Consider the following 12,624-nt stretch of genomic DNA (forward strand, 5'->3'; position numbering starts at 1 on the left):
TGTGTTTGTGTGTGTGTGTGGGGAAGGATATTCCAAGTCACCGCTATGAAAGTGTCAGATTGTCCCAAAAAGAAGCTCAGTCACAGGTACTGTCCGAGTGTACCCTCTGTAAGAGGGTGTAGTACAGCAGGGATTCTGACAGCGTTCAGGTGGGGGTGTTCAGGGTGACACAGCACCCGTCTTCCCCACTGCCCCTCCATGAAAGGGTCTCACTGACTCACTGACTGACTGACTGACTGGGGGCTACTGGTTGGAGCAGAACCGTCACTCCACCCGCCTCCGCTTCCCCACTTTCCCTCACCTCCATCTACGCCACCGTGTGTGCCCACGAGACAGGGTGGAGGTTCTGGGTCTCCACCGAGCTCGGCGGGGACTAGATGGGTCCCTCGTTGTGGGCGCTGTGGTTGCTCCTGCTGAGGCCCACACAGTTCTGCTGCTGGTTGAGCAGGTGGGACGTCTCATTGGCCACGACTACAGACACGGCGGGGGTGGTGCTAGTGGTGCTGGCTGTAGTTGTGACGACGGTGGGGGTCTCCACTCCGTCATGGAGCTCCGTCAGCGTGAGCTCGATCTTAGTGAACTCACTGTCTGTCGATTGGGGCGTTTTGTCCATCCGTGACGCCATTACGGCATTCTGGTACTGTTGGCGTGTTACCTAGGGAACAGAGAAGATGGTGTCAGAGGGTTGTGATTTTTAGAGCTCAAAAGGCGTTTTTATAACCTCTTTTATATTGCTTCTGAAAACCTATTTTTATCATAAGCCTTCTTTATAACCTTATTCAATTTGGGTTCATTTGTCCATGTGTGTATTTGTGTGTGTGTGCAGGTTGGTTTATGTGACACATATGTAACATGTATTTTATCAATACAACAGGCTTCAGAGTGTCACACAAATTAGTTAGTGGGTGTAATGGGTGTCTACATGAGGAACCATCTAGTTAAAACAAGATACAAACTGGTAAAACAGTTTTATTTTAATATAAAATTCTCAAATCAGCATTAATTGAGTTCTATTGGCCACAATATTGAGATACTAATAATCAATTGCCTAATAACCCTATGCTAGAATCTTCAGGAGCTCAGTAACCAGCAGCTTCTATAGCAGCATCCATATGTCTGTATTAAACATGCATACTGGTCAAAACACCAATGTTATTTAGGCACATGTGAGACTCAGTGTGCCTTCCTTGCTCACCTTTATAAACTGCAGGTCTGAACGGGCTCTGACTGAGTAGTCAGGTACGTAGATCTGCAGGAAGGAGTTGAGCTGGTTGTTGCTGCTGCCGAGAGTCGGGGTGATGGCGTCAATACGATCACTCCTGTTCAGAGAGTCTGAGTGGTTGAGTCCAAACGGCCGTGGAGGAGATTTATTTTCTGTAAGGAGGTAATGTGAAAGAATACATTTAAACTCCCCAAAAACATATGAAAGACCAAGTCTAGATAAAGAGCAACATACAGTATATTACATAAGAGTTATATAATGTTTCTTTCACACATTTGATCCCCTGACCAGCACTAACAGCAGGAAAGTTTTAATTTATAGTGTGAAAAATATCTCAACATATTGTTTGACAACGAATTGTGTACAGACATTGGTGGTTACCATGTAATAAACTGCACTGGATTTGTTGATCCTCTTTCTTTTACTCTAGCGCCACCATGAGGTTCAAATCAGGTTCAGCTGTACTTTGATATTAGTGCTAAAAAGCTAATGCTAGCATACTAACATAACATACTAAACTAAGACTGTGAACATGGTAAACATTTGCACACAAACACTTCTTCGCATCAGCATGTTAGCATTGTCACTGTGAGCATGTTAGCATGCTGAAGTTAGTATTTAGCTCAAAGCAGCAATGTGGCTAAGTGCAGCCTCACAAGAGACGCTAGCGTGCCGGTAGACTTGTTAATAGACAGAGGTGCCAGTGGTCAATCCTTATTGCTCTAATCTAATACACCTTTAAATCTGTATGACAGTTGCTATTGATCAGTATTGTTGTTTTGTCCAGTTAGGGGCTCTCTACATACACATGTATTGCGTATATGTTTGTATATTGCAGCTTTTGATAGCTACAGAGGAAAAAACTCTTGCGGGGGAATTTGCTCTAACTCACAATGTTCTCTGAAACTACTTGAGCTGCTCAACAGCTTCATCAGCACTTAGGATCCTGTGTATTGGTGACATTTTTTTCAGGTCAAGTGTTAGATATTAGCACAGACGCTTGCTGTGATGTATGGAAATCTAATTTCTACATAAGTCTTTAGGTGAGGGGAGTTTCATACAACAGGTATTGAGTCAGTGGTCTCCAGTGATGCTGCTTCCTCCTATGTGCTACCACATAGAAGACTTGTTCTGGGTTTTTTTGTTATTTCTTTTTAAATTTTTAATTAAAGCCAGATTATGTTTTCCACTTCTTAAAGAAGCCTAGTGAAAATCACACACAACAAAGTGGAAACGGCTTGGCCAACGCTAATGCTACTACGCAGACTGGAATGTATGTAATCCCATGTAGGAATATGTGTGTGAGTTTGTGTATGTGTGTGTGTGCGTGCGTGCTTGTGTGCGGACCAAGCGCAGTGGGCCAAAGACCTGGCATGTGAACCCTTGTGGATTAGTACTCCACTTTCTAGGGGCCGTAGGGGCCAGATCAATACAGAAAACGGCGGTGTGGGTCTAGAATACACACATAATGCATTTATGTAGACACACACTCAAACATGTGTGCAGCGGGGGGCCAAAGTGGGTGAAAAAAACATGTCAAGAGGTGCACTGTAGGTCATCGCTAAAAAGAGAAAGAGAGTGTATTTGTTCAACTGTATTTCCGTATACATGTGGGTGTGTTTGTGTTTGTGGCAGCATGTTTGTAGTTGTGTGTGTGGAGTGTGTGTGCTCTGTGTACGTGTGCCTGTGCATGTGGAACATATGTGTATGTGTGTGTCTTTGTATGTGCGCTCAGTGGTGTCCAGCAGGGGGCTGTAGCTGTAGGTCTTGTTTATGTAGTCAGAGGGTTAAAGGTTAGGGGCGAGTGGGGCGGAGCCTGGGTCCGCTTTGGGGCCTCCAGTCTCCAACACCATTCAGCCACTTGACTAATGGCTCAGGGGATGAGGGTGTTAAGTCTCAGTCTGAATCTGTTTTTCCTCTCTGTGTCTTTCTCCTTCACTTACACATGCATGAATATACAGTACATGGTGCATTCAGGTACAAACAGACTTTCAGGCATGCACCCATCAGTCACAAAGTCACGCAAAACAAAACAAAAAACAGGCCACTGTATTGACAGAACAGGCCACTGTACCTGGAGATCCTGCTAGTGATTCAGCCCTACTGACCACAAATGTACGAGACAGGGACAGAGGGACTTGGGGGAGCGAGGGAGAATACAAGAGGGGAAGAAAAGAAAGAAGAGAGTCTGTCAAAGTGGAGAAATAATCAATGCATATACACAAATAGTAAACGTGGATTAAACCTACTAGGGAAGCTTAAGCAACACTTGTGTAACCCCAACAGGAAGGAACTGCCAATCAGCTTCACTGCTACTGAGCAGCATAACATGAAGTCAGAGAAAATGCACCACTGGTACACCATCATGTCCAATCATAATGTATCTGATTTGTGACTGCTGATTGCCTACACATAGGCCAGAACGGTCATTCTGCTGTTTCACCAGTAGGTGTCTCTCAGATCCCACCACCCATGTGAATCACAATGGTTGAAAAAGGGCTGAGAATAGTACTGTAGTTTATGAATGAACTGAGAGGACTGAGCGGATCAGTAGGTGACGCTTTCTCATGATGTCACTGCAGGACGGCCTCGTCAGTCCTACAATCATTGTTCATAAACATTCATCGAAGGAAATGTATGCTATTAATCAAAGAAAGTCCTAAACTGATCTGTACTTTGTTACTGACACAAATCACAGGGAGGACAATTTAGAGGCAGATGTGGACCATTTAAAAGGATTTAGGATGCGGAGTTGACACTGGTTTCACATTTGTTTTCACCAATACATTGCTAGTGAGGTGAACTTGCATATGGCTGCTAAAATCTTACATCAAGCAATGTGTAATGGTCTTGAAGTTAGAGCAAAGAAATATGTGATAAAGTACAATGAGATTGTTTGTGACTGGGGGAATACTAGTGTTGATATGATTTTAAAAACAATACTTTTCTCTTTTTCCATTGAACACAGTCCTCAAAGGTTGAAGTTTACAGTCTAATATTAGGATTTAATCCAAATTGTCTGAGCAAAGAAGGAATAAAAAGGAGTCTGAATCCGAGCGTTCAAGCCAGCTTTTGGTACTTGGCACTATAGATGCATTTCAGTCAAAATAAAAAAAGCAGGTAAGCTTTGTGTCTTATTTGTGACTTATTTTTATTGGAAATAAGCAACAGCAGATGTCAACATGAATGGCCTAGAACACCTCCACACAAAACTGCATTTGTATGGTTTACTCAAGAATAAGTAATGTTTAAATTAGCTGGGGATTTTCTGAACATTAAAAGGGACACAAGTCTTTGGTGAAACACTCCAATGAATTATTTTACTTTGGCAAACACCAGCTGTCAGAGATCTTACCTGGCGAGGCTGTCAGAGCCATCATCCCATAGAAGGAGAACGGCCCCGCTTCAAACTTCATCCCCTCTTTTCCTGCCTCCACCTCCACTTTCCCCTGTGACAGCAACATCCACAGATGACAAGGAACAAAGTGTTACTCAAACATACTTTAATGTTTTTTTACAAAGCACTACCCTTCAAACACAACTTTGTCCCTATGTTAAACCAAGACTCATCTTTTGTAGTTTGCATTTTTTGAATATTTTAGCCATCCTTTCAGACTGTACATAGGTTATGACACTAACACTAACCCTTTCTAATTAATTATAAATTGCACTGTATTTCTGTATGGAGCATTAGTACCGTTTCTTAGCTCGGATTTCCGCTACAGCTTTGCAGTTACACTTTCACCCTATTCAAAATCTGCCACTTTCCTGCTCAAATATATTTATTCATCCTGCCCCTGAGTTTAGAACAAATCCCTCCCCCCAAACACCCCACCCTCTTTCCATTCCTTTTTACTACATGTAGAAAATCTGTACTCTGTTTAATAGCTCCCAATCTGCTCCTAAAACCTGGTCTCAAGGGCAGTGACCCCACACATGTGCATTCCAAATACTGATTTTAACTCCATCTATGTTTACATGTGCATTATCCTGTTTTTGATTACATCCAGGTTGGGACTTCCCTTGACCTCAAGTCGTTTTAAAGACCTGATACTCTCCCTAACACCAAAGAGGAGGACTCTATGTTGACACCAGCAACGTATTCAGAGACAGAGCAGACGTTCAGACCAGTTTTCAAACTGTAAGGCTACTTGAAGGTCAGCAGCACTTGTTTTCATCCGCTTTTGAATAAATAATTGTAACTCTATAGCACGATTTCTGTCTGCAGAGAGAGGATGGCAGGGAGGAAAGCAGAGGGATGGGTATACAGTACCACTACTGATATACTACTGTCTTTACATTTTGAAGTACAGTATAGTGGCAGGACATCTGGTTTATTTATGACTTGAAAACAGTGAAATACATACATTATATTTCACTGATTCTATTTGTGGTTTATAGTATGTATTAAAACTGGCAAAAGTGTTCAATCACAGTACAGAATTTTCTTTATACTGACCACATTTTTATTATATTTTGAAGTGTTGTATCTCTTGGGCCAGACATTTATATTACTAATAAGATGTTTATCTGTGGTATTGTTGTTTGCTTTAATCCAAAGTGCCCTGCAGTGCAATCATACCATGCATACCTTTTTAGGATGCGTGGCCCCTGTGGGAACAAACCTGCAGTACAGCTGCGTTAGATGGATGACTGTACTGTGAAAAACTGTAGGACAGAGGAAAACAATAGCTTGTAGTACTAACAGCAGCATGTCTCTGTCTTAAATGTGTTTAGCGTAATGTATCGTGTAGTGTAGTCTGGTTAGGGTACAAATACTGTTGTCCTTTAATAAGTGACAGAAATTTACATTTTTTAAATGTCACTAGCAGAGTGCAGACAGGGGTCCGCTGTTGGTCATTACTTTGGAGCAAACCTCTCGATATGTCATTCTGCACCTCACTGTGTCCACACACCTGCAGTATGAGGATGAAATAATCCACGGGCTTGTTCCTGTGGAAGAGGTAGTGCTCTGCTGCTCGCTTGTTCTTCTCATCGTATTTCAGCTCCTGGATGACGTTGGGGTGCTTCAACAAGCGCAGCAGAATCTTTTCTGACATTTGTACCGGTGCAAACGGCTCGACCTCTGAAGAAACACACAGGGACAGAGAGGGAGACATTAATTACAGCCCAACCAATACTAGATTTTAGGGCTGATAAATACAGTGATATATTAGCCAATGGTCATTTTTTATGATTATAAATGACATATTTTTTAATTTCTGGAGTGTTGGTTAGACATTAAAGGTGTCACCTGTGCTTACACTATAATTTTGTTGGACATTTTTCACTCATTTCTGTAACTTTATAAACTTAATATCTAATCAACAAAACAGGCCTCATGAACCACTGTTCAAACAGATTTGTTCCTAAGAGGCAGGATGAGCGATTTGAGAGAATTTGTGGCATTCACTTATTTTCTCATGCTAGAACTTCCTCTTTTGCCAAACAAAATTCGAGATCTTTTTCAGACATGTCGTGTAAGTCACGTATAGATTTGTGGAAAACACACTCATTTGACTTCAGAATTATAATGTCTTAATCTGAATGCCTGCAAAGTTTAAATGTGTTACACAAATCAACTAGAATAAAAATAAATAACCAGAATTAACCTATGCAAAATCAATATTCTGTTCACCACATTATCGCTATAAGGGTTTGTTAAATTACTGGGAGATTTTTTCTTTCCTTCTTTTTTCTGGCATACTTTTGCATGGCAACTGCAGCTTTCCCCGTCTAGTATGTTAGTGACTGTCACTGCCTCCCATCTAAGCCACGGACCACTTTGCTTTAGAAAGATGTTTAATAGGATCTTACTTAATGTCGAACCGTTTACTCTTTATTACTGTTACTGCTAATGATACACGGCTGACAGCTGTTACCTAATATTAATATTGTTTCAATACTGTTGTTTTCAGATCTTCTAATACGGCTACAGACACTGCTACACTTGTGCACTTGAAGCTTGGCAGTGTAAAATTCCTCTTTTTTGGGAATGAAACTTGCCCACAAACACAGTGAAACATATAGTTTTATATGTAAATTTTAGGGGCATTGATTTCGCCAATGATGAAATCTCACGATCACTGACATGATTCATCGGATTGAAACAAGTAATTTACTTTGTGCAGTTAAGAGAGTTTGGTGAGTCGACCGGGAAAACCTCATGTGAGCAAACCTAAGGTTTAGTATAAGAATATGAAAATGTTCTTGCATGAGGTCCAAAATGTCTCTCCGCATTGTAAATTCACTATTGTTAGTATAGCCTGTATATATGTCTGTATATATGACTCCTATTACAAGTCTGTTCTGAAACAGGGATTCCTCCTCTGTTGCTCTTCCTAAGGTTTAAATACCCATTAAAGTTTATTTTCCTTACCCAAATTCTAAGGAAAGATGGTATTTTATGTTGTAATGATTGTAATAAATATTTGAGGAATATTTGTGTATTTGTGATTTCAGGATATATAAATAAAATCAACTTGACATGACAACATAAAAAATATCCAATATTTAGTTGCAGACCTAGTTTTAAGCTTTTACTGAATTTGTCTGAGTGAACATACAAACCTGACTAAAAAGTCCTTTGTAAATTTTAAACACTGTATCCAGATTGTAACTGGTCTGCTTCAACCACCTAATGGGCCAATCAGCTCCTTCACCTCAGCGGCGGTGATATGTGTCAGCTGGCTGCTGGCTCCACCACCAGGAACTAAACTCCCTAATAGCCTTTAGAGGAACTTAATCAACGCTTAGCTGCTAGGTCAAAGTTCTAAAGCAAATCCATCTGCAATGAGGCTATAGTCAACTACTACTGCTGCTGCTGCTGTAGTAGCACTTGGATATTCTGCAGCCTGTTCAGAAATCCATTTCCCAAGGGAAAGCGGGTGAAATATTTCACATTTTACACTAAGTATGTCGACTTGTGTGAGAACCCCGATCATAGGCCAAAAATGCTGGACGTGATGTCACTGAGGAACGAGAGTAAGCAAACAGGGTGGTGTTTTTAAAGCTGTGAGCTAAGATCCCAACATGTAACCTTCAGTGCATGACACGCAAGCAAATAGACGCCTGCGTTTTTTTTTGGGATCTGCGCGCAGTCTGCACAGACATCCCGTGCCGCGCTCCCGAGAGGCCTTCCACCTCTTCACAAAAAAAAAAAACCACACACACACACACGCAAACCGACACCCTTGTTGTGAGTCCTCACACAGCTCATTCCCTCACACACAAACAGCAGATACTCATTCTACACACATACTCACTCCTCCCTACAACCACTTGCCCAAAACTCAAAGCCAATACGGGCACATGCACACACACAAACAACTCACACACACACCTTCCCCACAGTGAGGGGCTGAGGGCACACTGGGGGAAGTCAAGCAGCAACGCAGCCCACTTGCCTGTTGCTAGGAAACGCAGGGTAGCCAGCAGAAGCTGAGGTGATATTTTAACCTTCATTTCATTGTCGGTAGGCTTGAAGGCCGAGAAATCCTGCTTCCTTTCCCGATGGGTGATTTTCTTCTTTGTCTTGTTGTCAGCTGAGGAGGGAAAATGAAAGTTGAGCGTAAGACACAAACGAAAACTTTTTGTGCAACAGGAAAAAGACGATCCACGCCCCTCCGCAGATATTGAGCGAGTCCCCGGGTCGCAGGGTGACTAAACTTGAGTTACCCAAAGCTTATTGCTTTTTCTGGAAATGTAGCTGTGGTGTTCTTCTCAGAACTAAAAGAGAGCTATAGGGGGCTACACTGTTAACTTACCACATTCTTAGCATTACTTGAAGCCATATGTATGAGGCAACAAATAGACTGGCATGTACTCCATGTCTGCAGGCCTGTAAGGATGCCATTAGAGGAGGAACAGTATAGTCAGCTCATGGTCTGGTATGTTACATGAAAGAGGGTTTACAGTGTACCAGGGAAGAAACTTTTAAGAAGTAAAACACATTCTGACTGTAGAAAATGATTCATTCCTCCCTGGGTGTAAAATGTGAACAAAAACAAATAGTATTATGTTGTAGGTAAGACAAATAAGATAATCTCTTAAATGACAAATATAAAGCAATTATTTATCTACAAAGACCTGAAGAGTAAAAACATCAAGTAGTATTTCATATTCTTTAAACCTTAACTAAAACATTGTCACATAAACTGATTTTTTTAGACATTTTTATTTTTTACATAAACAAGGATCTCCTTGTAATGTGAAAGGAGTCACTCACAGAGATCAACCCAACATTCCCCTGGTCTCTTCCTCATTTTAGCATCTTTCAGCTCATTGTTTTGGTTTTCCCATCTGCAACTTTACTGTCTTTGTTCAGTGATTTCAGTGACAAATCTATAAAAGCCAACTGTACGCTACCTGCTCAGCCTCCAACGGCCTACAGGCAAATTTACTGACTAGCTGGTGAACATTTAGTTCACCTGAGGAGGCACGTATTTTCCCAGGAGAGCTAACCAGAGCTACAAAGAGAGATAATATTGGATTACATTTGTCAAGTGGACACAAACTCCAGTGTTAATAGAGCACTAAAAACTAAAGCAGCATTTATTGATTGTTTTCTTTTCCACTTGGGACAATGGAACAAGCGCTAAATGCAACACTGACAGATATATTTTAAGTTGTTATGGTTAATGTGTTAGCAATCAGTTTCTTGTTTACACCTACAGCTAATTTGCTAAATGCTCCACTATGTTCACCAGCTAGCCACTAACTTTGGGGGCTGTTTGGTGCTGAGCAGGTAGTGTGCAGTCAGTTTATCAGAGCTTTCTCACTGAAAGCTGCCTGCTGCATCTGGAAACGGTGTTGATTGAGGCAGAATCTGAGGGCAATAGAACCAAAACAATATCCTGAAAGAAGCTTAAACACTCCACAGAGCTGAGGACAGGGGTCAGGTGATTATTCTCTGTGGGTTCATCACTACAAGCTACACTTTTCACATTACGTGCATTTGATCTTTTGTTAATAGAAAAATAGTGATTAGTGCAGCTTTAATTATGGACTTTAATTTGCATTTAATATATGCAAACAACAACATACAGAGATTAAGCATTAACAACTGATCAGATTTAGTTAAAAGGTAAATACATTTCCAGCTCCAAAATGCCTTTTCTCACTTATTTATAACATGATAAATTGTACCTGAACATACTGTTTGTACACACCTAGATACCATAAACCATTTGTTAATGGCCAAACAGCACTAGTGATTATTTCAGAGCACCTGCAAGTTTACAAAAAAGCGTGGTTATATATAGTTAGACCTACATTAGGTTGGTTTCAGTGGTCACAGTCTGACAGAGTTATTAAATACAGCCCATCTGCTGGGTTTGGATCAATTTATACGTTGTGGATTTTTAGCGCTTACTGTGACTGTACTGTGACAGGCTGGAGATGCCTTGCAGTCTTATAGAGGTATGAGCTTTGAGAGGAGAACCTACTGTACAAGTCTGTCTCGTCCAGGATCTCTGACTTGATGATTTCTTCAATAACGTCCTCCAGGGTGACAATACCCAGAACCTCGTAGAAAGGGTCTCCCTCGCCCTCATTGTTCACCCTCTGAACTATGGCCAGGTGGGACTTTCCTAGCAAAACATACATGCACACACAGACACACAAACATGGGTTATAAAGTTAGGGTCATATAATGATAAAGAGAAGTAAATATAGGTCAGGCAGTGACGGGGGTAAAAGGGAACAAACAGGCGGGGACACAAAGGACTATTTCCATTTTGATACATTTTTATAGTATATCAAGTTAACATGTATCACAGACAGAATACTTTTAACGTGGTATTTTATACTGTGAAATAGGAACAATAAATCACTCATGTCAAACAGTGTTGTACACTGTGCACTCAGGCTGCAGTATGTATTACAGCAGTCTGGCAATCCAGATCACACACAGAGCAAGTAACACAAAGTGATATGAAGGAGTAACTACTCTCCATATCAGTTAAACAACCAGGGATGCAGGACATGGCAGATGAAGTGTTAACAGTGTCAGCAGAGACTCAAACCACCAGAGAGACAGACAGACTGACAGTCTAACACTCCTAAATTTCATCAGGAGTCCCCTTAGCCCTCCCCCCTCCACATCTGTGTTCCCAGGACCCTCCTGTGAGCCGTACCATCTGAAAAAAAGAAGAAACAAACTGCCGTGTATGCAGAGAACACTGTCAAGCAAAACGCTAAACAAATTCTTTGCCTTTTCTCAGCTTGTGATCATTTAAAAGGAATTTTCCAGAGGCCCAGGCTAATATTAGCCCCTGCAAAATGAAGTTTCCATTCCGCCCCGGCGATATTCTCACCGAGCGAAGGAACAGACCGGGCGAAGCCTCCGCTGTGTGATCAGATTGTCTCGAAATGGGCCGTTTGCATGCAGATACACCTGGGTGTAAATAATGGAGGACATCAGTGTGGTTGTGTGTATGTGTGCATGCACGTGTGTCAGAGTGCACGGGTGTATGGGTGCACAAACGTGTGTGTTTATTTTTGGAGAACACCGGTACATCACTGAGTCAGTGCTCAGATGCTGTTTCAGCTAATGTTAGCTGCTTTGGTGCAGGCAAGTACAGACTGAGGGATGATCAAGAGTGTTTTATTGCACTGCAGCTCACAGCTTCCTCACAACACTGTGGCAGCACACTGATGTGCTTCATACAGAGCCGGAGAGTCTGAATGTGAGAATGTTGTGAGCATTAGATGCAAAATTGATGCTTTCAAGAAATATACTCAGGTTACACATAATAGGCTGGAAGGGTAAGATCCCCAAAGAGAGGTATTAATAATGTAAACACCAGAAATCCACCATTACAAAGAGTCTGCAAATGCCAGGCAACATTCAAGTCTTATTTTCAAAGCATCCAAAACAGCAGAGTCTTCATATTTGTATTAAGATGTCAATGATATCTTAAGCGTGTCTCTTTATCACTGAGGGAAAGGCTTAACTAGGACAAGCACAAATGGAGCCTCAGTGGGTTACGGCAATCAGGCCTCAGAAGTCCTTGAGCAAGCAATTACTCTGAACTGCCCAGAGAGGGAAAGACAAATGGAGTGGCCAGCACAGCACAGTGAAACCGATCAATGCTCACTTCCTTCTCTTTAGTGGCATCCATTCCACTCATGTCAGGTTTATAAACTAGGAACAGAATACCGATCTGAACTTCAATATTGAAAGTGTGAACTGAAATTAAAATGGTTTGTTTTCAGCACAGATCAACTTTTTTTTTGTAGAAATTAACACCAATTCTCTTCCTTACTTAGTTACATGATATCTCTGTATGGTAAATATTAGGGATGCACCGAATATTCGGCCACCGAAAATACTTTTATCACCGAAACAACACGGCCAAAACAGAAAGTTGTGTTGACGCAAACAAAAACTGCGGCCAGCA

General features: G+C 41.5%; 1 protein-coding gene across 1 annotated transcript in view; it reads right to left on the reverse strand.

The window, feature by feature from the left end:
* Positions 1 to 6: 6 nt before the first annotated feature.
* cnnm2b (cyclin and CBS domain divalent metal cation transport mediator 2b) overlaps positions 7 to 12,624 on the reverse strand; it is a 36,118-nt gene continuing 23,500 nt past the window's right edge. The window contains 7 exon segments of the mRNA XM_035659401.1: positions 7 to 655; positions 1,196 to 1,374; positions 3,297 to 3,359; positions 4,578 to 4,671; positions 6,139 to 6,308; positions 8,629 to 8,766; positions 10,669 to 10,812. Coding sequence (XP_035515294.1) covers positions 374 to 655; positions 1,196 to 1,374; positions 3,297 to 3,359; positions 4,578 to 4,671; positions 6,139 to 6,308; positions 8,629 to 8,766; positions 10,669 to 10,812 — 1,070 coding nt within the window. The 3' untranslated portion in view covers positions 7 to 373.

This window comes from Morone saxatilis, unplaced genomic scaffold (genome assembly GCF_004916995.1).
Source record: "Morone saxatilis isolate NCDOM2014 unplaced genomic scaffold, NCSU_SB_2.0 Contig17, whole genome shotgun sequence".
Taxonomy (NCBI): Eukaryota; Metazoa; Chordata; class Actinopteri; family Moronidae; genus Morone; species Morone saxatilis.